The sequence below is a fragment of the Gymnoscopelus braueri genome (assembly GCF_963280865.1).
Source record: "Gymnoscopelus braueri genome assembly, chromosome: 8".
Lineage (NCBI taxonomy): Eukaryota > Metazoa > Chordata > Actinopteri > Myctophiformes > Myctophidae > Gymnoscopelus > Gymnoscopelus braueri.
Window position 1 is genome coordinate 7,554,216 of NC_137609.1, and position 27,839 is coordinate 7,582,054.

At 42.5% G+C, this 27,839-nt stretch overlaps 1 protein-coding gene across 2 annotated transcripts; it reads right to left on the reverse strand.

The window, feature by feature from the left end:
• Positions 1–843: 843 nt before the first annotated feature.
• On the reverse strand, positions 844–26,690 carry mepcea (methylphosphate capping enzyme a). Of its 2 annotated transcripts, XM_080436505.1 has the most exons (8): positions 26,353–26,690; positions 24,064–24,802; positions 22,691–23,685; positions 21,948–22,177; positions 21,774–21,863; positions 15,397–15,615; positions 7,644–7,767; positions 844–4,602 (listed from the first exon to the last, which is right to left on the reverse strand). In XM_080436505.1, exons 2-8 carry the CDS (start codon positions 24,756–24,758, stop codon positions 4,568–4,570), a joined length of 2,388 nt encoding a protein of 795 aa, XP_080292631.1. In that variant the 5' UTR covers positions 24,759–24,802; positions 26,353–26,690; the 3' UTR covers positions 844–4,567. The 2 variants fall into 2 exon arrangements, with proteins under 2 accessions (XP_080292631.1, XP_080292630.1); XM_080436504.1 differs by having other exon boundaries at positions 21,774–22,177.
• Positions 26,691–27,839: the final 1,149 nt, after the last annotated feature.

The window sequence follows — 27,839 nt, forward strand, 5'->3', positions numbered from 1 at the left end:
CATTCACAGCCTGTGAATGATCCAAGCACCACCGAAAAAGAAGCAAGAAAAAAAAAAGCTTGCCTCCTTTTATGTGAAAGGAGTCACAAAAGTAAATTTCTCCGCTTTCTGTCGTTAAAAAAAAAAAGAAGCCACATTCAAACGGCCATAGCTCTGGAATTGAGGATCGCGGCCGGCCAATTTTCCGATTCTACTGGACCCCTGTGCGTGTAATGAGCCGATCTCCGTGAGGAAGGAGGTCACAGAGAATATTCCATGATTTTACAAAGGTACAGTAAAATCGCCGTTTTCGCAATGGCAAGGGGATGGTAGACGGAGGAATTAATGAATGAATTCCGTGGCAGTGAATGAGTTAATGGGGGGGGGGGGGGGGGGGGGTACCGGGGGGGTGTTACCAGTAAGGTTGCAGGCAATGGTGACAATTGCAGCTTTACCAGATGTTCTGAGCACAAGCATGCTGTCGGTTGACATTTAGATTATTTCTACTCACGGAATGAAAGAAATCCACTGGATGAACCCAAAGTGTCAGTATTTAACACACTGAACTGACGTTGTACTGGTACCTACCGTTATCAGGGAGACCTGATAATGTACATATAAAATTAAAAAACTAGGTTTACTTCATCCACTAGGAACCCCTCGTTACAAAAGGTGGCTTCTTTTTATAGTTGTTTTCAATAATTAATGATTCCAACAGCATTGAGGGGTGAGTCAAACACTTTAACAATAAGACCCACTTCCCCCCGAAAAAAAGCATCCGTTTTACACCGTTGGCTAGAGAGGTTCCTTTTGGAACTGAGGGATAATAATATAATCTATGTGCTTGCCAGCAGGAAAACAAAGCAAACTTATTTTTTTATTTGAAATGTTATATATTGATTTGTTGCAATAGAGACTTGGTTGGGATTTACAACCCAATATAGGACAAAACTCTGACCTGTGACTCTTGACAAATTGAACTTGTCCGAAAAAGAAAATCTCCACTGAAACGTGACAAAAGCCGCTATGAAGTCAGTCAACATTGACAACGGGAAAAAAAAAACTAAACAAAAACCAAAAATAAAAAACGTGCAGAATTTCTTACATCAATCGGGTTGCTGAAAACGAGACACTTCCTCACATCATGACACATACAGTACTCTCACTGAACCAGCCCACGGTTAAAACAAACACTCTGTCCCCAGCAGCACGTTGATGAAGAGAAAGGTGCAGCAGAATGCCTAATAAGGACACGGTGCTCAAGTGTACGCCGACGACAAGCCGCTTTTCCTTTAGCGATTCATTTCAAGGTGGCTTGTTTTCATCAAATAGAAAAAAAAAAATTATAATACCTTTTTTATGTTTCGTTTTTTTGCAGAGTTTCATTACAAAGGGCATATCAATAATTAAATTGGGCCATGTTCTACTTTGCTTAAAAAAGGGAAGAGAAAAAAAAATCTTATATTTAGGAACATCCTGTTTTCCATTAATTATTTTTAAAAGCATTAGTTGACCCCACTTTTAAGAGTCTGAAAAAGCCTTGGAGCACTATGTAAGTTAAGGCAGAGATTGAACGTCTGCATGCCCACTTGTAAGTGCTGATGGTATCATCAAACTAACACATCTTTTTAACCATAACAAATTAAAATAAAATATCAACTAACTTGGTCAGAGTAGCACCCAACACCTTTCATCAATTCTGCGTGAACTCTTGACTATGGAAGGCCGTGATGTACAACACTTAACCAATCAACAGGGGGTCCCGGGACCCCTAAGGGGTCCTCAGAGCTACAACAGGGGGTCCGCAAAATCTTTGTGTGATATGATTTATTGTTGTTTTACATTAACCACTTGAACCCTAGTATTTCTTTTCTGAGGAGAACTTATGCCAATAAATAGCTGATCTCCAACTCACAACGCCTCGCGCTGCGAGGCGTTCTGAGCTTGTAGAGCAGCTATTTTTGTCAAAGAGATATAGGTGTAGAGGGAAAACGGAGCAGACCAAGTTTAAAAAAAAAAGTTTAATCTGAAACAATTTGATATAATATAGAGGTCCCTGCTTCATCTCTCTCTCAGCTAGGGGGTCCTTGGTCTGAAAACATTGAAGACCCCCGACTTAAACCCTATATACTTCAGTTGACCGGGGTCCCGCAGTGGTCTATTATTGGTCCCCTTTTCCCCCCTCCCATCTACACCAAATGTCTTGACTGAAAATAGCCGATCTACAAGCTCACACTTGGTAGCATCTTTAAACTGTAGCTGTGCATTTCTCGCTTTGAGAGCATTTACAGAATCTTGTCTAACCTGTGTCAGTGAGTCTATGAGGCATATTAGCTGAATTGAGAATCACAGATGTTGTAAATGTACATTAATTTGGGGCTTCGAACGTACATAAAGAAACCACGTGGGAGAAATAAATAAACGTTATTAGCTTGTAGATCTGCTATTCTCGCCAATTATAGAGACACTAGGGTTCATGTGGTTAAGATAAAGCTCCAGATTTTTCTGTCATAAAACATTTAAAAAAAAAATTAAGATCTCTAGATTGTTGGTTCTCAAAGTGGAGTCCGGGGACCCCCAGGGGTCCTTGGGGGGGTTCCAGGGGGTCCCCAGCAAAATGTGTTAATATAGCATCACAATAATTTGAACCACTTTAACCTTTTATACTTTGGCTATTCAAAAGCAGCAGATAAACAAGCTCATGAACTTGTAGATCTGCTATTTTTTTTAAATCATAAGAACATTTGTAACGAAAATCTTTGCTTCTGGGGGTCCCTGGAACAAAACATTTTGACATGGGGGTCTGCGGCCAAATACATATCATTTTGGGGGTCCTTGACATGAAAAAGTTTGAGAACCACTAATATAGATAGTCTACATTACAAATATAAGTTGCAAAAATAAGTCTACACACGATTAAATCATATTCATCTGAAAAATCACCTCGGTGTCATCACATCTCAACGTGTGTGTCCAGTGATGAGGAGAATAAACAGAACTTATAGTTTTGGCTTTTGAAATCCTTTAACGCTAATTTGCGATTAACACACGACACCAGCAGGGCTTTATATATCTATGTACAGATTTCCTAGGAATCAAGCGCTCTGTGTTGCATGTTTACAGCAATGGTTTGTACATGTATGATAGGAACATTATACAGTCCTAGAGATGAGGGAATTGTGATGGCACTGAAGTGATTCCAGATAATTAGGCCGTCATGCCCATTAACCCATTAAGACCGGAAACGCATACGGTGTAATTTGAAGATTTTTAGCTATAACCATTATTTTATACTTTGGGCTCGAGATTTTTTTGCAAATCTTTGAATATATATATTTTTTGAAACATTTTTTACTCAAATCTTTGCTTCTGGAGGTCCCTGGAACAAAATATTTTACAAATGTTTTGCTTTTTAAAATATATATATATATGTTCAAATATTTGCACACATTTTCACGTTTTTTCAAAAATAGCAGATCTACAAGCTCATAGTGCAGCACTCGGTGCCGCGCTACGAGCTTGTATATCTGCTATTTTTGAATAGCCAAAGACACCTAAAATGCCAGAGATGCGTTCCCAGATTGAATGGGTTAACCACATTAACCCTGGCGTACCTACTGTATTTTGGGCAGTTTCTTTTTTAAATGATTTTTTTAAACCATTAAAGCATCTGTGTTATTTTAGATTTTAGCTATATTATCGTCTCTGTCGGGTGTAAACAAAACTGTTACTGTTCAGGATTCAAATGCAAAAGTAGCAGATCTACAAGCTCAAAACGCGGCGCGAAGAGCTTGCGGATCTGCTACTTTTGAGGCTTTTGTGTGACGCTGTAGTATGATTGAGTACAGGGTTAATTTACCCAAAAATACAAACAGTTAAAATATGGAGAAGAGGTTTCTGCCCGACAGCAACGATACATACCATTTGTTTACAACAACATATATAGGGCTAAGTGGTTAAGGATTATTTTGCAACTTGTATTGGTAGTGCAGTTGTGTTTTTTGTATGTGGCATAAAAACTAAACAAAAATGTCCCGATTGCATGGTGATATGGTGGCACAAATTAAACGTATTCACATCAAAATACATAAAAGAAATTAATGCATTTCATGGCTTTGTGTTTCAAATTTGGGGGCTGGGTCACAACAAACATTATACAAATGTGGGGGGAAAAAAACGACCACCTCTACTCCACGTACGAGAACCTATACTACAACACGGCCAAAGTCTCTCGGGTTACTGGCTCGTGGTAGTTATTCTGTGGAGCCGTCCTGCACCAAACGGTTCTTTTGATTATTCGTGCCATTAACAGGTTTCTGACAGGCATCTCTTCTTGATAGGTAGATGTAATCTTTATGAAATTAATTAAATCCTTTTTCTTTTCTTTTTGTTTTTGGTCCCCTTTCGTCTTCAACAATTTCCTCTTGGGTGTGCCTTAAAGAAAAAAGCTCTTGGGAAGAGTTTCTCTTTGAGATGATTACTTGCAGTCTGGGGCGGCAGGTTGGTGGCCTGCGCTATGCGTTCTCTCTTTAAAGAAGGGTGATCCAGCTCACTCACACATTCAGCATCAATCTTCAAGGCAGAGTGGTCATTTGTGAAACAAGTAGATTGGCCTCTGGAAACCTGTTGAAAAGTGAAAGAACGAGAGGGAGGGTGGAGGGACAGGTTAGGGGTGGGTTCAATTAATTGATACGGCAATAATCATATCTTATTCCATGCCGATAAGCGCATCGATACAGAGGCTACCGTATCAATACGTCAGGAAATGATGTGTGTGACGCGGCTTTCATAAAACAAAACATCAGCATCAATTTCTGCCTGACAGTGACGATATACATGATTCAATCTTTTGCATTTATCCATCAAAACATTATTTATGTTTATTTGTATTTATTTCCTTGCTTTTTGTTTAAATGTTATCAACTAAGTTTTTCAAATTGATTTGGAAACTTTACATTTTCTGACAATATATTGGTCAAAACATCATCAAATCGGTGGTCTAGGACTCTGCTAAAGTAAATTTACTAGGACACGCAGTCAATATTCAAAATCAACGCGTATCGCGATACATAGTGTATTGTGGCCCGTGTTGCCAGATTCTGTGAGAGAAAAAAGCAACCAGGTCTAGGAAAACCAGCCCAAAAGAAGCGACTATGGGCTACATGAGCACTTTAACATATACATCAGCTATTTGAAAATAGCAGATCTACAAGCTCACAACGCAAATCTTGCAGGGAAAATATAATAAGCAGATCTGGCAACCCTGATCGTGGCCTCTGTATCGTGATGCGTATCCATCGTGAGGTTGTAGGCCATGCCCAGCCCCTAGGGACAGGTGACAGGGTAAGGAGATAAAACAACGTTCAGTTTTACTTGAACCTCTTTTTGCGCTTTACACAAACTCTCAGAAAAAATGCGCTGCGAGGCGTTGTGAGCTTGCAGATCGGCTATTTTCGGCTAATGTTCCCCAGTACAAACATTTGGCGGACCCCCTGTAGTAATTCTGAGGACCCCCTAGGGGTCCAGGGTTGCGTTGGTCATGGGACGGGCTAACACGCCGTGCAACCACTATTTTGAGGAGGAGCACACGCTCGCAGATGCATAGATTTAAAACAACCTTCAATTCACACCTCAACAAAGTTAACAAAGGCTGCCGACTGCCGGTTGTCACACCAGCATGAATTAACATAGGAATGAGCCTAGATGCATATCAAGTGTCCATTTTGTGTGACCTGTAGTGTAGGTGTTAAGCGTCGTGCACGTGACGTCATTAAAATAGAGTGCAACCACTTTCCAAATCACCAAGGCAAACCCTGTAAATAACGGTTTCAGAATCTGGTGCATTTTGGTCTTGAGGCATCTGTAGACCTTTGGCCTCAGTGAGCGGAGGAGGCGGAAAAGTTCCATTGTTGGGGTGAGAAGCGTATACCTGATGATACCAAGGGCCTTGGGCTGACAGTGTTCTTTGGTAGATACACTCGATTGATGGTAGTGAAGAGCCTACGATACGCTGAGCCGTTTTTTCACCACCCTCTGCAGTGAACTCCGCTCCCAAGCAGTACAATTTCCATACCAAGCTGTCAGTGTTGTTTTTAGTTTTAGTCATAGTGTTTCGAATAAGATTCCAATATAGTTTTAGTCATATTTTAGTCATCTGAAATGTTAGTTTTTGGTGTTTTTTCTCTAGTTTTAGTTGACTACCTACCATAAGATTTTAGTCGACTAAATCTACAGTTGATTTAGTCGACTAAAATGTATTTTGGCGGTGCCGTGATGGCGTTGAAATGCCCGATTTATACTCGGCTGCGTGCCGAAAATAGCAGATCTACAAGCTCACAAACGTGTCGCGCTGCGACACGTTGTGAGCTTGTAGATCAGCTATTTTCGGAGAGTGACACCTGCACACAACCAAGCATAAAATGACTAGTCATAGTTCTACTGGATCTCTTCTCCTCTAGTCTCTCCCTAACATTTTAGACTAGTTTTTATTTGTTGACGAAATTGTCATAGTTTTATGACATCATAGCTTAGTTTTTATTTCGTTTTTGTCTGAGAAAAAAAGTTAGTGGGCAAAACTTTTTTCTTCATAGTTTCAGTCGAAATTAACACTGGCTGTGATGCAGTAGGTGAGGGTACTTTCAATGGTACAGCGCTAAAAGCTTTCCAGAGTGCCTTTACAGTATATTGAACATTTTACCGGGATAGAATCTACAATGGAGCACAGCCTTCATCATTTGGCACCAGCTTGTCTCTCGAGAGACAGCAGGCTGACTCAAATGCTTCCGCCCATCTGAAGCGCTGTAAATCTGCAGAAAATAAAGCCCCACTTCCGTCTTGCCTTTTCAGTGGCGTAAGCTTGCTGCTCGGCAGAAATGAATTACTTGCTGCGACTGATAAACGGTCATTTGGTTGTTATTGAGGGATGTGCGTGACTGCCCAAAATCTAAGTTGATTATTCTTCTGCTGTTTCCAGTTCAAATCTGCTGCTGGGCAAGAAACGGCAAAAGAGGAGGCAAAGAAAAAAGGCTGTTTAAGAAATTGCTTAAACTGATGATGTCCTTACAAGTGTATCAGTACAGGGCGCTCGGGTGGCACAGTGCAGGGTTCCCACACATTTTTAACAATGAATTTCCTAAACTTCCCCCCAAATTTTCCAGAATATATAACCCAATTTCCAGGCCTATATAACCCGTCAGCAGAGAGTGTTGGGCGGGAGGAGTAGGACGAAGGCTCTACGTGCTCCCGGTGGGGGCTCCTCACTCGCAGGTGAGTCGGTAGGATACAACAGTAGTGACAACACACAGAAACGTGTGTGTGGCATGGACCGCTGGCGTAGCGGTCCAGGCACCTAGGCTCAATGTAGCCTGACAGCGCGTCGCGGGTTCGAGTACCGATCCCGACGGCCTTTGCTGCATGTCACTACCCATCTCTCACCCCATTTCCTGTCGGTCTACTGTCATATCCATAAAGGCCATCCATCCATATCCATAAAAAAATGAATCTTTAGAAAATTGTGTGGGGAGGAATTCATTGGCATTAACGACTAAATTGGGTTGACAAAAGGGGTAAAAAGCAAAAAAAGAAACAAAGGAAAACAAGTGTATTAGTACAGTGTGTGTGTGTGTGTGTGTGTGTGTGTGTGTGTGTGTGTGTGCGTGCGTTACCTCGTAATCTACACTCTGGCGTCCCGATCAGCTCATAGCTTGAGAAGCCTACTTCAGATGTGAGGTACACGGAGAACTGCTCAGGTTTGAGGCGGATGCTGTGGTAATTCCTGAAGATAGTCTCCTGCAGAGTGAGTGAGGAAACACAGGTATTAATCCATCCAGGAACTTAAAAGTACACAATTTTAGTTCCATCGCTCCAAGGCGGAACACAATCGATTTCCATTAAAATAAACATGCTCTGAAAAATGCTCTGAAAATGCACGATATACACCGTATTCCCAAAGATGGTTGATTTAGAAAGATAGACCATCCCCAATTGGAGCCACTAGAGAATACATTCCTCCCAACCTGCTTCCAGACTCCTAAAAAAGGCAGCCACCTACTTCACGCAGATACGGGAAGTAAACCGGAGATGGCACGTCTTTTTCTTTTCTTTTTTGTCTTGGGGTATTTCCATTACAGAGCCCTTCCTGCGTGCTGGAATGAAACTGAGTGGAGTTTTGTTTGTTTTTGTTTGAGGTTCTCCTCATCGGAGGAGGGAGAGGACAGGCTGTGTTGTGTGCCGTCTTTCACAACTACCTGCTAAGCAGCCACGTCAAGAATCAGAGTCAGAAGGTGGACAACTGAACAATCATTATTTTTAATATATGCTATGTTGAAGCCTGTTAAAGGAGTAGTTCACCCAAAATAAATCGTATTTTCTATCAATTACACACCCCATGGAGCATCGAATTCGTGGAGATTTTGTCGCATTCCTAAGCCAATAATTTGATGACCGGCGGGAAGAAGCTAATGATAGGAGACTGCTGACTCAAAGAGTTTATTTTGTGTCTCCTACCGGAGACTCTGCCGGTTATCAAATTGCGACAAGGAATGCGACAAAAAAATAAAAATATCCATGAATTCAAGTCTCCATGGGGTGACTAAACTATGAATTTTGGCTGTGGCACTCAGAGCCAAAATTCCATAAATAAGCTGGGCACTGAATGAGTTAAAGGAGTAGTTCACCCCCCAAAAAATGTATTTTCTATCAATTACACACCCCATGAAGCATCGAATTGTCGCATTCCTAAGCCAATAATTTGATGACCGGCAGCGGTTCCCGTAGGAGACACAAAGAGTCTCCTTTGTGTCTCCTACCGGAACCGCAAATTATTGGCTTAGGAATGCGACAAAAACAAAACAATATCCAGGAATTCAAGTCTCCATGGGGTGACTAATCGATAGAAAAAAAATGTTGGGGTGAACTATCCCTTTAAGTTGCACACGTGTCACGCGCAGAGCCGTAGGAAGCCATTCCCAGTTGGGGGGGACATATTTGTACTGGCCCACACGCATGCGTCGTCAGTGCGCGCGCGCGCGAAGCCCCCCCCGCTTTTGGGCAGCACTCTGCATACCCAATAGAAAGACTTGCTAGAAGCAGCCTCTCTAGAATCCGTGCTGCACATTACACCCAACTGGAAATTGGCCAATGTTGTGGTGTGAGAGGAGAAGCAATGGGGTCAGAAATCAGCAAGGGTTCATCCTGGAATCTAGATGATGAGAGATATCTGGAGTGGAAACTTTGCCCGATGGCAGCGCTAAGAGCTAAGAGTGTAAAGTCATGGGGGTCAATCAAATCCAGGGGAGCATGAATGCACACAACAACAAGTTTCATTGGCAATCTGCCCATTAGATTTTTGAGATACTGTATCTTGTGGGGAAGTTTGGCCTAATGGTGACAACTAGAGGAAAAGCCGTGGTGGGGTCACCACCAAAATCACAAGGTGCCGTCATCTGTGGTTCATGGAGGCGCACAGACAATGCCATGACAATCCAGTTTGTAGTTTTCAAAATATGTTGTTTGATGGAATAAAGCAAAAAATACATCTCATGACTGAACCACTTTGTCTGCAATTTATCTGTCATTTGTGACAGATAACTTTGTGAAACATAACAGTATGTAAGATAACGATGTTTAGGTATTATCATTCTAAAACCTATGCTGCTGTTCTGAATACAGCCGGCCTGTTAAGAAATCGCAGATTGAGGCTTTGACCTTTGCTTTTATGAAATATCTGAGACCATTCATGTGTCACGGAAGATGCTTGCAGATGCCTCTGTTCTGAACGTATTCTATTGCTAGTTCGACCACGAATGACTAATAACTTAGAAAATAGACGATCTACAAGCTCACAACACGTCGCAGCTGCGACGTGTTGCGAGCTTGTAGATTTGCTATTTTCAGTGCATGTGACATGCTTCCGTATAGAAGACATGCTGACGTCCATCTATGGAATCCGAATGGCATGAAATCAGTCGTGACGACTCAGAACTTGTTTTAATCCATGTGTTTTTGCCACCAAAGTGGTGAAACAGACAGACAGACAGACAGAGGGACTGACTGACCTAGCGACCGACATAGCCATCCAGAGAACCCTGCTGCCAGAGGGGCTAAAAATACTGTGATAGTGAAGTGGGAAGCTGTGCTGGATTCCCTACATCCTCAGGCCAGGCCAACGAGCTACATTTTGAATATCAACCCCCCCCACCACACCACCCCACCACCCGGACTCCAGCTGCGCTACATAAATAGCACCTGGCTTCCACCTTAACTCATTAAGACCGGGAACGCATCTGTGTCATTTAAAGATTTCTTTGGCTATTAAAAAAAAATATAGCAGATCTACAAGCTCGTAGCGCGGCACCGAGTTCCGCGCTACGAGCTTGTAGATCTGCTATTTTTTTGAAAAATCTTGAACATTTGTGTGAATATTTGAATATATATATTTTTTTAAAGGGAACATTTGTAACTCAAATCTTTGCTTCAAGGGGGTCCCTGGAACTAAATATTTTGAGATGGGGGGGTTCGCGGCCAAATACAGATCATTTTGGGTGGTCCTTGACATGAAAAGTGAGCACCACTGATATTATAGCAACATAGGTTTTTCAGAAGACATTTGTAGAATCCATTTGTAGAAAGATTTGAGTTACAAATGTTTGCTTTAAAAAGATATATATTCAAAGATTTGCACAAATGTTCACGATTTTTCAAAAATAGCAGATCTATTCTGCTATTTTTGAAGAAATCTAAAAATGACAGATTCTTTCCCGGTCTAAATGGGTTAAAAGCACCTTCATCACCAAGCTCCCAAATTCTGACAAGAAAACCTGTGAGAAAAACGCATTCCTGTTTGACATTATTTATTATACTTTAATAAATTTTTTGAGTTGCCAGATTTGGAACATTTAGTGAGAACTAAACATTTAGTGAGAACTAAATGTTCTCACTAAACATTTAGTGAGAACTAAATGTTCTCACTAAACGTCGAGTGGAAAGCAGCTAACGTTATTTCTTACTTAAACCTGTCATCTACCGTTAGCTTATACATTAACATTATCCTTGGTTCGTAACATAGGCTACAAAACAAAAGGGAAGATCCTCCATGTTGATTTGTATCACATAAGTATCCAAACTTTTTGGCAAGATGGAAGTTACATTCCAAGAGCGATGCCCACAGGTGTGTTTGATCCCCCCCAAGATGACATTTTTTAAATGGGAGTCATGTGGATTTTAATACCCTTCGGTTTCCACTTATCGTTAGGATTGTCTAGAACTTTTCCCTTGTCAAGGGCAAGTCATGTATTTGGCCGGGGACCCCCCATCTGAAAATATTTAGTGCCAGACCTCCCATGTATCATTTGTGTTGTTAAAAAGATATTCAAAATTGGTAAATTCTTTGAAAAAAAATCTACAAAGATCTACAAGGTCACAACGTATCGTATTCAATACGTTGTGAGCGTGTACATCAGCTATTTTCCACATATCCGTACAATAGGGTTAAAGTGGTTAAACAGATTACAAACTCATTTTGCTGGGGAACCCCTGTAACCCCCTCCTCAAGGACCCCTAGGGGTCCCCCCGATGTGACTTTTAAGGACCATTGGTCTACACAGAGACTTCATAATCATGTACCTTCCTTTGTGTGACTTGGAGACAGAAAAGGAGTTGAGAAACATGCACCAGTTTGCTCCTCTTAAGAGACATAGCTTGTAGCAGCCTTGGTCCTCCAGCAGGGGTCTTCAACAGGGGGTCCGGGACCCCTTGGGGGTCCTCAGAGTTACTATAGGCGGGGGCCGCCAAATCTGTGGAACCTTTTCTTTTTTTTAAACGACCCCTGTCATACAGTATAGTCCAGTACCCGCCCATGGGCGGCATACTGGTGAAGCAAGTGATGTCACCAAACCTTTCTAAATTGGCCAACTATGGTGCTAACGCGTGGGTGAGACAGAGGGAGAGACGACGAAGCATGCAGAGGTAATCTCGGTTCCAGTTGTGTGTGTGTCTCGGTTCCACGTGTGTGTGTGCGCGCGCGCGCACGCACGCACGTACGTACATGTGTGCGTGGGAGGATTCTCCCTAGGAAAAATTATACTGAAATACGAGCAATAGGGCTGGCAACAGACACTCCCCTTTCATCCAAGATAAAAGAAACAATTAAAATTTTGCATCTACAAGATTCATGGGGATGGCTTAAAAGCAACACTGCCTAAAGAAATAACCGTAGGAAAAGAGCCTCTTCTATTACTTCGTTCTACATTCTCTCGTTGTGTGAAAGAGCACAAACGTGTTCGGCCCCCAATAACAACCTATTCAAAAGAAAATCTACACCATCACCTAAATGATGGTCGTAACAGGCCATACAGCGAAAACAGCCGGACGTTTGGCGAAAATAGCCGATCTGCAAGCTCACAGCGCTTCACGTTGCCAGCTTGTAGATCAGCTATTTTCGCCAAAGTGGTTTGGTGAAGAGAGGGGGAAGGAGGGGACCAAGTATAGACATTTAGATATTCATGTAGTCACATATTTCTTACTTTTACTAAATTCCTACTTGTGGCATTCTTATTTACAACATGTATATCATTATCAGAAAACTAGTGAAAACATTGTTGGAAAGTGCTCTTTGGTTCAAAAGGGGAAGACTTTAAAGTCAAAAGGACAACGATACCAAGGCGCCTAACCCTAAACCTAACCTTAACCCCTAACCCTAACCTCAGTAAAACTATGCCTAAACCTAACCTTAACCCTAACCTCAGTAAAACTATGCCTAATCCTAACCTTAACTCTAACCTCAGTACAACTATACGTAAACCTAACCCTAACCTCAGTAAAACTATGCCTAAACCTAACCTTAACCCCTAACCTCAGTAAAACTATGCCTAAACCTAACCCTAACCTCAGTAAAACTATGCCTAAACCTAACCTTAACCCTAACCTCAGTAAAACTATGCCTAAACCTAATCCTAACCTCAGTAAAACTATACGTAAACCTAACCCTAACCTCAGTAAAACTATGCCTAAACCTAACCTTAACTCTAACCCTAACTTCAACTACTTTCTTTCAAAAACAAGATGGCGAGAGCAAAAATTCCTTGCTCTGCCTTTTTCGGAAAGGATGCCCTTTCTAAAAAAGGCTTAGCACTGAAGTCCAACCCAAACCATTCCCTAACTTCAGTAAAACTATGCCTGCCAGGGAGCCAATCAGACAGGTTAGGCGGGTCTAGATCCTATAACGTTGGTGGGATTCATAATCACGCGTCAAGGACACCCAGAAGAGAAGATTTGTGTAAAATATATTCTATATTATTAAAAAATGTTCTAACACTTAAAAAAAAAAAGCAGATGTACAACCTCACAGCGAGGCACGAAGTGACACGCTGTGAGCTTGTAGATCTGCTATTTTTAAATAGCCAAGTTAACACATTGGGTGCCAGAGGTTTATTAAAATATTATACGTTCAGTGCCTGCATTTCTTCCATCCACTTACGTTGATACGTTTCGGGCTGTAGAAGCCCCGACGCGGAAGTGCATGTAAACAAAGCGTGCGTGCGAGACGGCGGAGGGTCCCGACTAACGCCTGGAACAATAATATTTCTAACGCGATCCTCCATTGCAGAGTGATCGAAAACGGCTCGCTTCCACCACGTTAAAAAGAAATGGAGATATTAAGCTTTTAGTCAAGGAGTTAACATTGGAAAGGCCGACCGGAAGGATTTTTGACATGGATCCACATCCGGCCTCTCCTTCTCAGAGACTCCTTGGATGTTCCCAAAGTTTTGTTAAAGCGCCCCACGTGGGCCCCACGTATAAAAATAAAATTGGGTCAAAAACGGTCCGGACCGTTTTCGGCACACAATGTGTTAACAGAATTTGCTGGGGACCCCCTGGAACCCCTCCAAGGACCCCTGGGGTCCCCAGACCCCACTTTGAGAACCAATGCTCTACACAACAGCTTAATAATAGGCTAGTTCATCATAGAACAATAAAAAACACATGCTTCAGCCCCAGATGACCTTCTTCAGGGCGAAGTCCATCTAAGGCTGAAACATGTCTCGGCATGTTTATCTAAGGCTGAAACGTCAGCATGTCTTGGCATGTTTCTTTGTTTTATGATGAACTAGCCTTTTTATTAAAGCTATTGCTTTGATGAGTGCATCTGTATCCTTTTTCTTTTATGATTGTGATTGCGTGATCACTTATGTCTTCAACAGGGGGTCCGTGACCCCTAGGGGGTCCTCAGAGTTACTACAGTGGGCCACCAAATCTTTGTGTGATAGGAATAGGATGTATTATTTTACATTAACCACATGCACCCTAGCGTCCCTATTCTGAGGACAGAAAATACATTTTCAGGTAGGTGACACCATTTCAGCTGATCAGGAGAGAGTACCCATTTATCAGCTTCATTTTCATAGTGTTCCAGTTCCAATTTTGCATGCTCGTTTCTTTGTCATCACTTCCAATTTCACTTGTTTAATCTGTATCCTGTGTGAGTTCTCTGTACTGATTCGATAAAATTGGTATCCTGACCTGAAAATGCATTTTCTGTTTAATAAAAAGCTGGAGAGACATGGAGACTCCTGTTACTGAACAAACACTCTATAGCAATGAGTACTATCAGAATATAAAGCTATTTAAACTTAAATCGCGATGCGACGAGTTGTGAGCTTGTAGATCGGCTATTTTCAAATAGCCTATGCATAAAATAGGGCTTAAGTGGTTAATGTATGTTTTATAATGTAGTAATTTATATCTGCAAAGTAACTCAATCAAATAATAATATCAAATAATTGTAGTGGAGTAAAAGCACAATATTTGCCTCTGAGATGTAGTGGAGTAGAAGTAGAAGTATTGAAAATTGGAAATACTCCAGTAAAGTAAAAGTACCTCAAAATGAGTAAATGTACTTGTGTTACTTTACACCACTGGTCAGATGTATGTTACATGTAAACATACCGTATGTTTTATTTCATGATCAATAAATATATCAATCAATCAAAAATAGGGACGCACCGATATATCAGCCACATATCGGTATCGGCCGATATTTGCCGTTATCAGTCAATATCGGTATTGGCAAATAATGCTGACATTAACCAATGGCAGTAGCCTATATGCATCCGTTGTTGATAAGCATCAATTTTGCACTGGCTATGTTGGTGTTGGTCATCTGTAGCCTACCAAGCTGTAGATTCTGAACAGCTATTTCTTATAATGAAGAATATTCGTTTCCCTGGCAAAAAAAGGTGGAAATAATAACACCAAAAACCAAATAAACAAATATCGGTATCAGTATCTGCAATCGGCTAAATTGTTATTTTAAACATCGGTATAGGGCAAGAATCTCCATATCGGTGCATCCCTAATCAAAAACCTGGAAGATCACTGTAATAATTGTGTTTTATGTTTGTTTTTTTCAGTGATTCTTACGGTGAGTTTCTTCCTCCGGGCGTAGCTCTCCCAGGGCTGTGGCTCTAGGATGAACAGGCCTCCAGGACGCAGGTGTCTGTAAACGCGGTGGAAGAGGCGCTTGAGGCCGCCGTCGCCCCAGTTCAGGTGGATCCACTTGGTGACGCTCATGCACATGATCACGTCGTACTCCGGCCTCTGCGTCAACAGCAGAGAGTCGTTCTCCAGCACGTAGTTGGCCTTGAAAAAAGGACAGGAGACAAAGAGATGGTTGAGAGAGAGAGATGGATGGGTGGAGTGGCATCATGTATTGCAGACTAGAGAGTGGGGGTGTGGGGAAAAAATCTATTCAAATACGAATCGCAATTCTCATGTTGGACGATTCAGAATCGATTCTCATTTTCCAAAAATCTTTTTTTCCCAGTATTTTTGTATAATTACATTTTTGAGAAGTGGCAAGTTCTGGGCTGAATCGGGGAAAAAACGATTTTGAATCAGATTTTTTTTTTTTTTATCGAGAATCGATTTTGAATCGGAAAAAGACGCTTTTGAATCGAGAATTGTTTGCATTTAAAAAATCTGAACCGTGACCCAAAGAATCGGAATCGAATCGTGAGATAGCAGACGATTCACAGCACTACTAGGGAGTGGGCGTGCCACAACTTAAAATCTTTCTAATCCAGTGCTTTTCAACCTTTTTTCATGCCAAGGACCCCTAAATTGATTTACATTTATTTGGCCACGGATCCCCATCTGAAATTGTTTTGTGCCATGGAACACCCAGAAGGAAAGATTTGAGTTAAAAATATATATATTCAAAAGATATGCACACATTTTCAAGATTGTTCTAAAATAGCAGATCTACAAGCTCATAGCGCAGCACTCAGTGCCACGCTATGAGCTTGTATATCTGCTATTTTTGAATAGCCAAAGATAAGTGGTTAAAATGATTGTGATGCTATGTTAACTAATTTCGATGGGGACCCCCTGGTACCTGGTACCCCCCCCCCCCAAGTTGAGAACCACTGATCTAATCGATTATAAAACAAATGATCGATTTATAAATCATAATACTCAATAGTCGAAATTTCCCCCAAAATGTTCAAATGTAGTGAAAATATCTGATATCTACAAGCTCATTTGCCCCGATTCATAACGAGGGTCGTAAATATGGGGTAAATAAAGTTCGTAAAGGAGGTCGTATTTTGGTAGTCACAAACGGACGTGCAATTCCCAAAGGGGTTTGTATATCACAGAGACGTGCGTACGACCAGTCCGTATGACCAGGTGTGATGATTACTCTGGAAGGCTGCATCCAACAGCATCCAACTTCAACGTCACCGTGCTGAACAGTGCTAAACAGCGTTGCCATGTCCGCTTATTATAAGCGAATTTGGGCTTATTTTTCGGTAAAGTTGCTTGTAAATATTGGTAGCTGTGGGGACCGCGTTTTTTTGGGCTTGTTCCTAAAGTGTAGTTGGTTATTTGGGCTTGCTTCACAATTGTTCAATTGTTTTAACCGGTGGTTCTCAAATATTTTTATGACATGGACCCCCAAGTTAATATGTAGGCTAATTTATCCCTATAAGCCCCATCTGAAAATGTTTTGTGCCAGCTGGAGGCAGATTTGTGTTGTTAGAATGTTTAAAAAATCTTCCAAATATTGCACATTTTATTACAAGATTTTTTTTTAATATAGCAGATCTACAAGCTCACAACGGTTTAATTAAAGTGCTTATAATGGCCTAAGTGCCAGTTGCTTCTTTTGGGCTTGTTTTCCTAGACCTGGTTGCTTATTTCTCTCACAACATCTGGCAACGCTGATGAAAGTTTGAAGTTCAACTCCGCCTCGTCTAAAGATAACAGATGCGGCTTTGCATCGCCTTGACAACTGTTCTGTCTGGAAGCGGATCACGTAATAAATGCTCTCATGTGTAATGAGAATAAAGAAGTTTACAAGGTTTAACCCCATTACCAAATAAAAGGCTAATAAAACGTGGAAAGGATAAGCCTTTTCTAATGAACATTGCGCACCTTTACCAAGGTAAAAAGATGATGAAATCCAGCATACAAGTGGAACGCTGCTATCCGATTATGGACCAGAGCTTATTGATTACTTATTGATTAAACTAGTGCATTTTTGATTAATATATCACTGTCTTACGTCGGAATGGGGAATATTAGATCTTCTGGACACAGCTTTCATCCACTATTAGTTTCCTCATCAGATGGTAATATTTATTAGGCTGTTGTGTGTGGTGTTCATGTGATCAAAATACAGTAGAGTAGCCTACAGTAGACTATTAGCCTACAAATTAATACCGCAGCACGGACAGAGGTGCGTCAGTCCCTCCGCAGTTTCATTAAGGCATCATAGCCTATTTTCATTATTACGTGACACTTTGGCTGAGATGGCCCGCTGGCAAACACACTGAGGGACGGGACCTAATAATTCAACTCTAAATGCAACCGATAGCCTAGAAAATAAATAAAAAGCGGTGGAATCTACATCATGTCTATGATGCATAGGCTACAAGCAATATTTCGTTTGACTTTTTTTTTTTCTTTTTTTATATATATGTGTTGACAAATGTTGGGCACATATATATTTTATTTGAGTTTTGCCACTGTTGTAATTGATTTTGGCATGAAGAATAAAGCATTCTAAAGACATACGTCATACGCACATTTCAGCCCTGGTAAGACAGCCTCGGGGCTGACCTGAGAACGTGCGCACCTGACGCACAAAACACAGACCAAAAAACTTTTATGAATCCGACTGCAGGTGTAGGATTTGTCCTAAATGCCGGTAGGTAAAAAATATGGTCGTAAATCCCTTTATGAATCGGGGCCAATGTGCTTGTAGTAGATCGGCTATTTTCTACTACTTTTGGGAGCGAAAAAAGATCGAAAAAGTAATCGATTGACTAATCGCTAAGAATAGAAAACCAATCGATAGCTGCAGCTCTATTGCAGAGAATTTGTCCCTTTGTCTTCAATTGCAGGGGCCAATAACAGGACAGCTGAAAGGGACATACATGGCATATAGACACGGCACAGAGGGGTGCTAAGCCAAGATTCAATCCAAGAGGAATAAACAACGGTGGGTCTAGAGAAAAGGGTCAAACAAAAACTTTTTTCAAACTGCCATCCTTGCATCAGGACTATTATTAATTTCTTGAAATTCACAGAGATTGTTCAGTCTACACTGAAATCGTAAAATAAGCAGAAAAGAGATTATTTGTGCCTAGACAGCAGTCCTTTAATAATTAACACACATCTTGTCTCAAGAACTTCAGCTCAGACTTTGTTGACACTTCAGCAAGTTCACCAAGTTTCCCACAGCTTTTTTTTTGTAGGATTGCAGAGAGCAGTAAACTAGCCTAGGAATTGTGCTTCATAGAATATCATATCATTTCATACATTTCATCATCAGGTACGGTAGGTCATAGCAGATACTGTGCACATCAGAGTGTTGACAGAAGACATTCTTTGCTGCTCAAGGACACTTTCAGCGAGGGACACACTGACTGTTATAAATGACGGTTTAACCTGCGATGATGATTTACGGAGGTGGTCTGTCTTGGTCAACAAGACTGGACAGACAAGGTGAATGGCGAATGAGGACAATGTAACAAGCACAAGGAATGGAATGACGTAACGTGATGCATGCTAGAAACCCAAAATTGATTAGCTAGTCTTGATCTATTGTGCTTTAAGACGTATTCTTAAGGCTGACCTGGAACACCTATACGTTGTTATACCTTTCAAGCCGGGAACACCTCTGTGTGTCGTAGAGGATGATTTTTTTTCGGGATTCCCGTAGGATGGGAGTAAAATTTGTATTAATCCCGTGATTGGGACTGGAATGAAAAGTCAACGGGAGAGGACGGGAGCGGGAATCATGACAACAGACCAGATCTATATATCAAACAGCAGAAATATATCCTCCTAAGGTGAGGAGATTGTTGACAAAATGTTACACCATGTCCATCATATCGAAATGGTTTGTTTGGATATCTCAAAAGTGACACACGCAGCACAAAACGGTCAGCAATGCCGTCAGTTGGCGCAACAAGACTTGAGAAACACAATAAAATGTTTTCCATTTCTGTCTTTAAAAGTTCCAAGAGTATGAAAATGTGTCTACAATATCCAACGTGCGCCAGCCCATCAATGCTGTACCAAAACAAAGCAATCGTATCATGTTTTCAATAGTTATCTATGGAAAGCGAGCGCAGTTTCACCCTTTATATTGGAATACACAATCCCTAAGTACAGTGGAGAAAGACGGATTAAATTGCAGGACTCCAGGTATATGAACTCAAACTGTCTGCACTGTCTGTGAAGAGTGCTGTGGAAAGTTGCACAATCAATGATTCACTTGTCTTTGAGTTAACTGTAGCTATCCTCTCCGTCCACCTCTAGCCTTGTGAGGTGTGTTTACATTTAGATGTAATTCAATATATTTTATCATAAATATATTGTAAACCAACCCCTGCCTGTTTGCACAGTTAAATGTACACTGTTATTGTATTTTTATCGATTTGTTCGTCGACTAAAACTATGACGAAAAATGTACCTTTCTTCAATTACGAAAACGAAATAAAAACTAAGCTATGATGACTAAAACTAAGATAAATATACTGACAATTTCGTCAACAAATAAAAACTAGACTAACATGTTTGGGAGGGACTAGTGGAGTCATCATGGGTGCGCGGCGGGTGTCACAGACCGGAAATAGTTGATCTACAAGCTCACAACGTGTCGCGCTGCAAGGCGTTGTGAGCTTGTAGATCAGCTATTTTCGGCATGCAGCTAAGTGAAAATCATTACAACACCATTAAGGCCCGCCAAAAATATTTTTTAGTCGACTAAATCAACTGTAGATTTAGTGGACTATAATCTTATTACTAAAACTAGACTAAAAGTAAAACATTTCAGGTGACTAAAGTAACAGACCCATAAGTGTCCATTTGGTTCCATGTGTACACTCTCAGAGTAACAGACCCATAAGGGTCCATTTGGTTCCCAATTATCAATCATTGACCTGTGGATTCCCAGAGAGAACCAGCCGTGAGAACCAATGCATAATGAACCCTCTGGTTTCTTAAAGGATGACTTCACCCATTTTCAACCTATCTTCATATAATTGGTCCTCACTAATGCTCATGATAATAATGGTACCATTTTTGTCTACTCGGTCTGTGTCTCAGAGGAGGGCTGTGGACAGTTCAGAATCCCGCCTAACAGTGACATCATCGATGGGGAATCCAAGATGTAGAAACTGGAGGTTTTCTATTCCTGTTAGCATGCCATAATAATGTAAGCCATTGTTTTTGCGTTAATACAAATCTAAATAAATGTTTTTAAATCTTGCTTGAAACACACAGACCGAGTAGAGTAGAAAAAAAAGAGCACAAAATGATTGCGATCATTAGGGAGGACGAATTATGTTATATGAAGATATGTAGAAAATGGTTGAAGTCGTCCTTTAGCCATTTAGTCATTATCAGGATAGTCTTCAAACTGATATCAAATATAATATCGATCAATATGGAAAACATCCATGCCATTTCGCCTAGCCCTACTAGGCAGGACGGGGAGAACATAGATTTGAATTCATTCAATCATCTGCCCATCTTTGCTCACTTTGTACTCTTACTTAAAAAAGGTCTTTTCACACAGGAAGCGACTAACTAGCAATTCGTTTTCAAGCGACGAGCAGGCTGGCAGGTAGGGAGGCACGGGCAATCTGACACACCCCCCACCGGCAGCGTTGGAATGTGTTGAACTCTTTTGTTTCTGTGCGACGCGTACAAATGCGTCTGCTATTCACATAAGGAGCACAGTGCGACCCCGCAGGCGTATTGTCGCTCCCCATGTGAAAAGACCTTTAACCCTTTAAGACCTGTTAGGCCCGATTCTACAAATGTCTACTTTTTTCTTTACTATAATATCAGTGGTTCTCAAACTTTTCCCATGTCAAGGACCCCCCAAAATGTTATGTATTTGGCCACAGACCCCCATCTCAAAATATTTTGTTCCAGGGACCCCCCAGAAGATTTGAGTTACAAATGTTCGCTTTAAAAAATATATATATATTCAAAGATTTGCACAAATGTTCACGATTTTTCAAAAATAGCAGATCTACAGGCTCATAGCACGGCCCTCGGTGCAGCGCTGAGCTTGTAGATCTGCTATTTGGTGGACGGACGGACTGGACTATTTTCACCACGCGGCACCATTGTACGATGGAAGTATAAATAGGGCTGAAGTGGTTGTAAAGAAAGGAATCTAGTATAAAAAGCTGTGTCCCCTGAAGGTCCACATTCAATATCTCAATTATCTTTTCTCTTCTTTGTCAGTGTGGTGGTGGTGGTGCAGGCAGCCCTACCTTGATGAAGGACACATTGGAGGGGAACTCCCCCGGGCGTACAGTTGGCGTCTCCGTCAGCGGAGGCGCTGCTATGGGCCCCTTGGAGATCTGGAGGGACACGGGAAATGAGAAGTTAGGGGCCCGGGCCACTACGGCGGCCACGGTGGCGGGCGCTTTTTCACAGTTCTCCACCTCCTGCTGCTTCTGCTCCATTTGCTCCTCCTCTGTCTGGATTCCCCCCTCCGTCTCCGGAGGAGGAGGCTCTCTCCCCTCCGCGGGACGACGGCGGGAGTCGACGACGACGGCACTACTCTGGGCCTCCTCCGCGGGGGGGCCGGCCTTTCCTCTCTCTGGCCCGACGGCGTTCCCATTTTCAGCTGTGCTGCTGCTGCCGAGGCGCTTGTCCTGGTTTTCTTCTCTGCCTGAGAGAGTAGTAGTAAGGCACCGTCACAGTTATTACACAATCACAATTATTATCGGTCATTGTCAGTCGTTTCTCTGTATATTTAAGTTATTTGTGATATCTTCCCTATGCAGATTTTGTTTATAAAGCCTAAAAGGCCAAAAAGAAATGTAGCTTTCATTTATGTGTTCCAAACGTTCAATGCCAAAAACGCAAATAAATTGATAATTGTATGACAATTATTAGTAATATTTCATGATTTAGACCAGTGGTTCTCAACCTTTTCAGGCCGCGACCCCCCAAAATAAATCATATTTGAGTTAAGGCATTACATTTAGTTTGACTCGGTTCCACAGGCAAATTTTTTTAAATAGCAGATCTACAAGCTCACAACGCCTCGGGCGTTGTGATCTTGTAGATCTGCCATTTTCACAATTTTTGCCTCTTGCTTATATAAAAGTCCTTAAATTGTCACGTTACTGTCATCTGGAGACCCACAGGTTGAGAACCACTGATTTAGACAGCCCTTTACCTGCGAGAGTCTCCTTCCCATTTGCCTCCTCTCTCTTTGTGCTCTTCCCCTCCTGCGTTGGCGGGGGGTGTCTGGCCTCCTGCACGTGCATCTCAGACAGATAGTGTCTGATGTTCTTTCGGGCCATGTTTATCAGGTTCTTGTCGATATCCAGGCCCAAAATGTGGGCCGGTTTTAGTGCTTTGGCGATATAGAGAGTCAGGTGGCCCGAGTTGCAACCCAAGTCCAGTACGTTTTTACCCTCGAACCAATGCCGGCGGAGCGCGCGTACCCGGGAGTCTTCTTTGGCGCCCGGGTTGCGGTAGCCATAATACTTGTTGTAGTTCCCGTACGGGAACACCTTCTGCGGCTGCTTCTGCTGCTTCTGCTGTGGCTGCCGACCGCCGCCGCCCGGTCCGCTCCGGGGCCCGCCGGGCCGTGGCGTGTGGAAGGACGACTGCTGAGAGCTCTTCGACGACCCCGCCGCTGCGCCAGAAGCCCGGTGGTTTCCACTTCCAGGCCCTCCTCCTGGCGGCTTCCCCGCCGGGGGAGCAGAAGAGGACGATGATGAGACCCTACTGGGGGGCTCCATCTTCCCAGAGTTGCGTCTGCGTTTGCGCCTGCTGCCGCTCGAGTGCTGGTGCTGCTGGTTGGTCGCGGACGAAGAGGAGTCGTCCGTGCTTTGCGCCCGGACGTGCGGAGTGGACAACACGGACGCTAACACCTCTTCCCTGCCGCTGCTCCGTTCAGCTTCCTTGCCGCCGTGGGAATCCCCCGGGACCCTGGGAAGGGCACCGGATCCTTTGGGGTCGTCCTCCGGTGCTGCCGCCGGGCAGGAGGCCGACGTACTTGGAGGCACCGAGGCGCCGGCGGCGTTCACTCTCACCTCACTGTTTCTCCTCCTCAAGTCCGCGAACTCAATGTGCATGGCCGCGATGCCACCCCCACCGCCTCCTCCTCCTCCCCCTCCTCCACCTCCGTGATGCCGGTTGCGATGGCGCCTCCTTCCTCCGCTCCTGAAAGTAGGCCCGTCACAATTATTACATAATCGTGTAATCGCAATTATTTGAGATAATCGCAATTATTTTTGCATAATCGTCATAATCGTTTCCATGTTGAAAAATGTTCAGACATTTTCAAATGTTATAAAAAAAAGCAGAAATAGCTGATCTACAAGCTTACACGTGATGCGTTGTAAGCTCATAGATCAGCTATTTCAGCCTTTTTTACATGTATAATGATCAAATATGTCAATAATTTCTTCTTCTGCCCGGTGCAATTTTTTATTAGGAAGCCTAAATGGCTTCACATGTTCCAACGTTCAATGACCAAACACACAATTAAATCGTTTAATCACGATTATTTGAGTAAATTTGTAATGGTGACAGTCCTACCTGAACGGCCCCGCCACGAACCCTCTGCCCGCGATCCCGCTGTTGAGGTTGAGCGGGTCGGTGATGTCCCTGGGGATGAGGATCTCCACCGGGTCTCGGCCCTTGTTGGGCAGCGGGGAGGACTTGGGCGTCTCGGCGTTGATCGTGCGGCTCACCTCCTCGTCCAGCAGGCTGTTGAGGTTCAGCGGGTCGAAGATGTTCCCGCCCAGCAGGAAGTTGCTGGGCAGCACAGAGTCGCTCTCGGAGTTGGCCCGCCGCCGTCTCTTGCCGCCGCCGCCGGAGGCCGGATGTTTGAAGCCGAAGTTCGACGTGTTGCGGCGCTTGCTCAGTTTCTGCTGCTGGTGCTGCTGGTGCTGCTGTTTGGGATGAGTGAAGCTGTTCCTGCGGTAGATGTAGTTCTCGTTCCCTCTGGCCTTCTGCCCGACGACATTCTCCGAGTTGGTACGGGCGTCGTCGGAGGCGGAGCGGGTGTGATTTTTTTCCGTCAACGAGGACAACACGGGACAGGAAGCTGCCGGATCTACGGGGGTGACCAAAGGGGCGACCAAGGGGGCGACCAAGGGGGCTTCTGCCATCATGGACATGTTGCTATTGCGTTCGGGTTCGGCACGTTGCGGGGGTTGCAGAGACGGAGTCGGATTGGTCTCCGTCGAACCGCCCGTCTTCACGGTCTCTTCACCAACAGACATCTCCATCACTTTTGGACGGTGCCGATACAGACATGGAAGCCACTATGGATCTGAAAAGAAACACAGACGATGAGTCATTATTAGATCGTAAAAAGTTTTATAATCTGTGGGCTGGCTGCACACAATTCATCAAAGATTGTTGACAATCGTGATTTTATGTTTCACTACTATGTAGTCACAAAATGTGGCAGTTAAAGGGATACTTCACTTTCACATAAAATAAACATTTTAAAAAAATGAAAAAGTAATGGAAAAATCACGGCCCCCTCACGCATTAGAGTGTCCTACTAATGTGTGAGGGGGCCTTTATTTTGCCATAACTTCTTTCATTTTTTTTTTATATTTATTTTTAATGTTTATTTTATGTGAAAGTGAAGTATCCCTTTAATATCATCTACTCAGCACCAGTACATAAAGTTTGATATAATCAAAACATTGTACAACCCTTATCCACCTCCATTAGGGCTCACAGAGGCCACCGTTACATATTTGGAGATAGAGTATGGTACCGAACTACCATATTAATAAGCACAAAGAGCTACATAATTATGTTTTCCCACCAAAAAAAAACATTAACTGTTATTATTACAAAAACTGTTCAATCCAGGTGCCTGCATTACCAATACTGGTGAATATTAATCCTGACAAAGATACACTAAAATAATCCGTACACTGGATTATCATCATAACCGTGCATTAACCCTATCAGGTTATACGCAATATGATTAATAAATATAAGCAAACTGTGCTGCAAAGTCAACCATTTTACACATGGCCATGTCACTCATTCACATACTATTTTGTTATGATATTAGCACAGATCTACAAGATCACACAACGTGTGAGCTTGTAGATCTGGGATATTTTGGGAGGGAAAAATATATATATATGAATAAATAAAAGTATAAAGTACAATCAGGGCATTATAAGTGATTCAGAGCTTCTGAGTTCAGTTGTGCTTTTATTTTCTCCGCCCCCTTCACAACAAGCGCGCGCGCGCACACACACACACACACACACACACACACACACAACACATACACGGCTAAAGAGCTAACCATGCTAGTTAGCATTGGAGCTAGCCACTGTAGCTAACCCCCAGCACACACACACACACACACACACAGCGGAGTGGAGCAGCCTGGTCCAGCGGGCCAGAAGGAGCACAACGTCGGCTGAACGTTCAGCCTCCATGTCGGCGTTTCTCTGCTTCCTCCAGAAACTAAAAAACACTATTATTACCCTGATAAACACACATACACAAACCAACATGCCGCTATACACTCACCACAACAACAACACCAAAATAAAATGGACTCGACTTATTTACATGTGTGTAGTGTGTGTATGTATGTACACACTGACTCACACACACACTATCAACAGATTCAGCACACATTAATAAAGTGTCCTCTCTTTCCTATCTTTTACCTTTTTAAGACAAGTGTCCTATGAAAAACCCTCCCAAAAATAATGACGTAATTTCAACTGGCTTAAAAAAGTTGGAAATACGTCATTTTTGTCGAGCTAAAATTAAAGGACTTTTTTTTTTTTTTAATACAAAAGTATATAAATATAAAAAAATAAAAGTCTCTCATACCTCACACACAGTTTGGTGTCCTCCTTCTTCCTCTACCAGCCATGGACTAGTGCCTGCCTGTCTGTCTGTCTGTCTGTCTCTCTGTCTCTCTGCCTGTGTATGTGTCTGTCTGTCTGTCTGTCTGTGAGTGTATGCACAGTGTGTGTGTGTGTGTGTGTGTGTGTGTGTGTGTGTGACAGGCAGGGTGCTAACACTAATGTTAGCACATCAATGTACGTCAATACACGGAGATGAATAACTATGGTGTGTGTGTGAGTGAGAGACTCAGGGAGTGTGAGACTGTGAGTGTGTGTGCCGTGGTGTAAATGTGTAACGATATGGAGGGAGGCTTCCTTTCCTTTCCTTCCTTCCTCCCTTACTTCCTTTCCTTCCGCTGTCTGACTGTCCCTCTCTCTCTCTCTAGCTCTAGCTCTCTCTCTCTCTCTCTCTCTCTCTCTCTCTCTCTAGCTCTCTCCCTCTCTCTCTCTCTCTCTCTCTCTCTCTCTCTCTCAACGTCCACTTGAATCAACTCACAACAGCAGAGAGAGAGAGAGCTTGAGAGAGAGATAGAGATATAGAGAGAGAGAGACTAGAGCTGAATGTCTCTCACTCGTCATCAGCAGGTACTACTTCATATACGAAGGCAAGAGACAGAATCCTGACATTAGGAGATCTACAAGCTCACAACGCGATTCTTCCGTGACGCGTGGTGGGCTTGTAGATCTGCATTTTTATTTTTTGTGAGTGCATGGCGTCGCATCCGCCTCGCGTTCTGTTTGAGTCTGGGGTACAATTTGCTCCGCAGGTTCCAGATCCGGTTTGGAAAGGATACGGAAACGTTCTGTCTGTGTCCATGTGTGTGTATGTGGAACTTAACAGATACAGTAGGCGGGCTCTAGACCGGATCTGAGCACTAAACAGTTAATAGGAACCAGGCTTTTCCACTGTGGCTATAAAGCCCGACATGAGATGATGAGATGACAAGGAGGCAGGAAGACATTAATAACATCCGACCGCAGTATCACTGCTACGTTTTATGAGAAGAAACATATTAATGCTCATAATCTCTTAATGCACATTACCACAGGCAGTGGTAGAGTAAATACTTGAGTATTTTCATATCATGCTATTATATCTCTGTTCAGATACATTCAGAGGGAAATATTGTAGCCAACTTGTTTACTCCATTTCACTTATTTATGATGAAATCTATAAATATTGAATGATCATAGTGTTCAAATACCCTGGCCAGTGGTGCAATGTTACTAGAGTACAGTAAATTTACTCAAGTACAATTTAGAGGTACTTTTTGTCCTACTTAGTCATCATACTCTGCATTCAGAGGTAATTGTACGTTTTACTCCACTATTTATTTATGATAACATCATAGCCTAATGCTCTTAGTCATAATGTCTATTCACCTACCTCGGGCAGTGGTGGAATGTCAAGTATATTTTATGTTCATATTAGTTCACATACCCCGGACAGTGGTGGAATGTAAACAAAGT

Bases quoted from the DNA above. Each gene is read 5' to 3' on its own strand.
- mepcea (XM_080436504.1), bottom strand. From the start codon at position 24,758: ATGGAGATGTCTGTTGGTGAAGAGACCGTGAAGACGGGCGGTTCGACG. The intron at 22,178-22,690 runs GTAAAGGGCTGT...CTACTCTCTCAG, and splicing joins TGGGAAGGAGACTCTCGCAG to GCAGAGAAGAAAACCAGGAC. The intron at 15,616-21,773 runs GTAGGGCTGCCT...CCTTTTTTCAAG, and splicing joins CCAATGTGTCCTTCATCAAG to GCCAACTACGTGCTGGAGAA.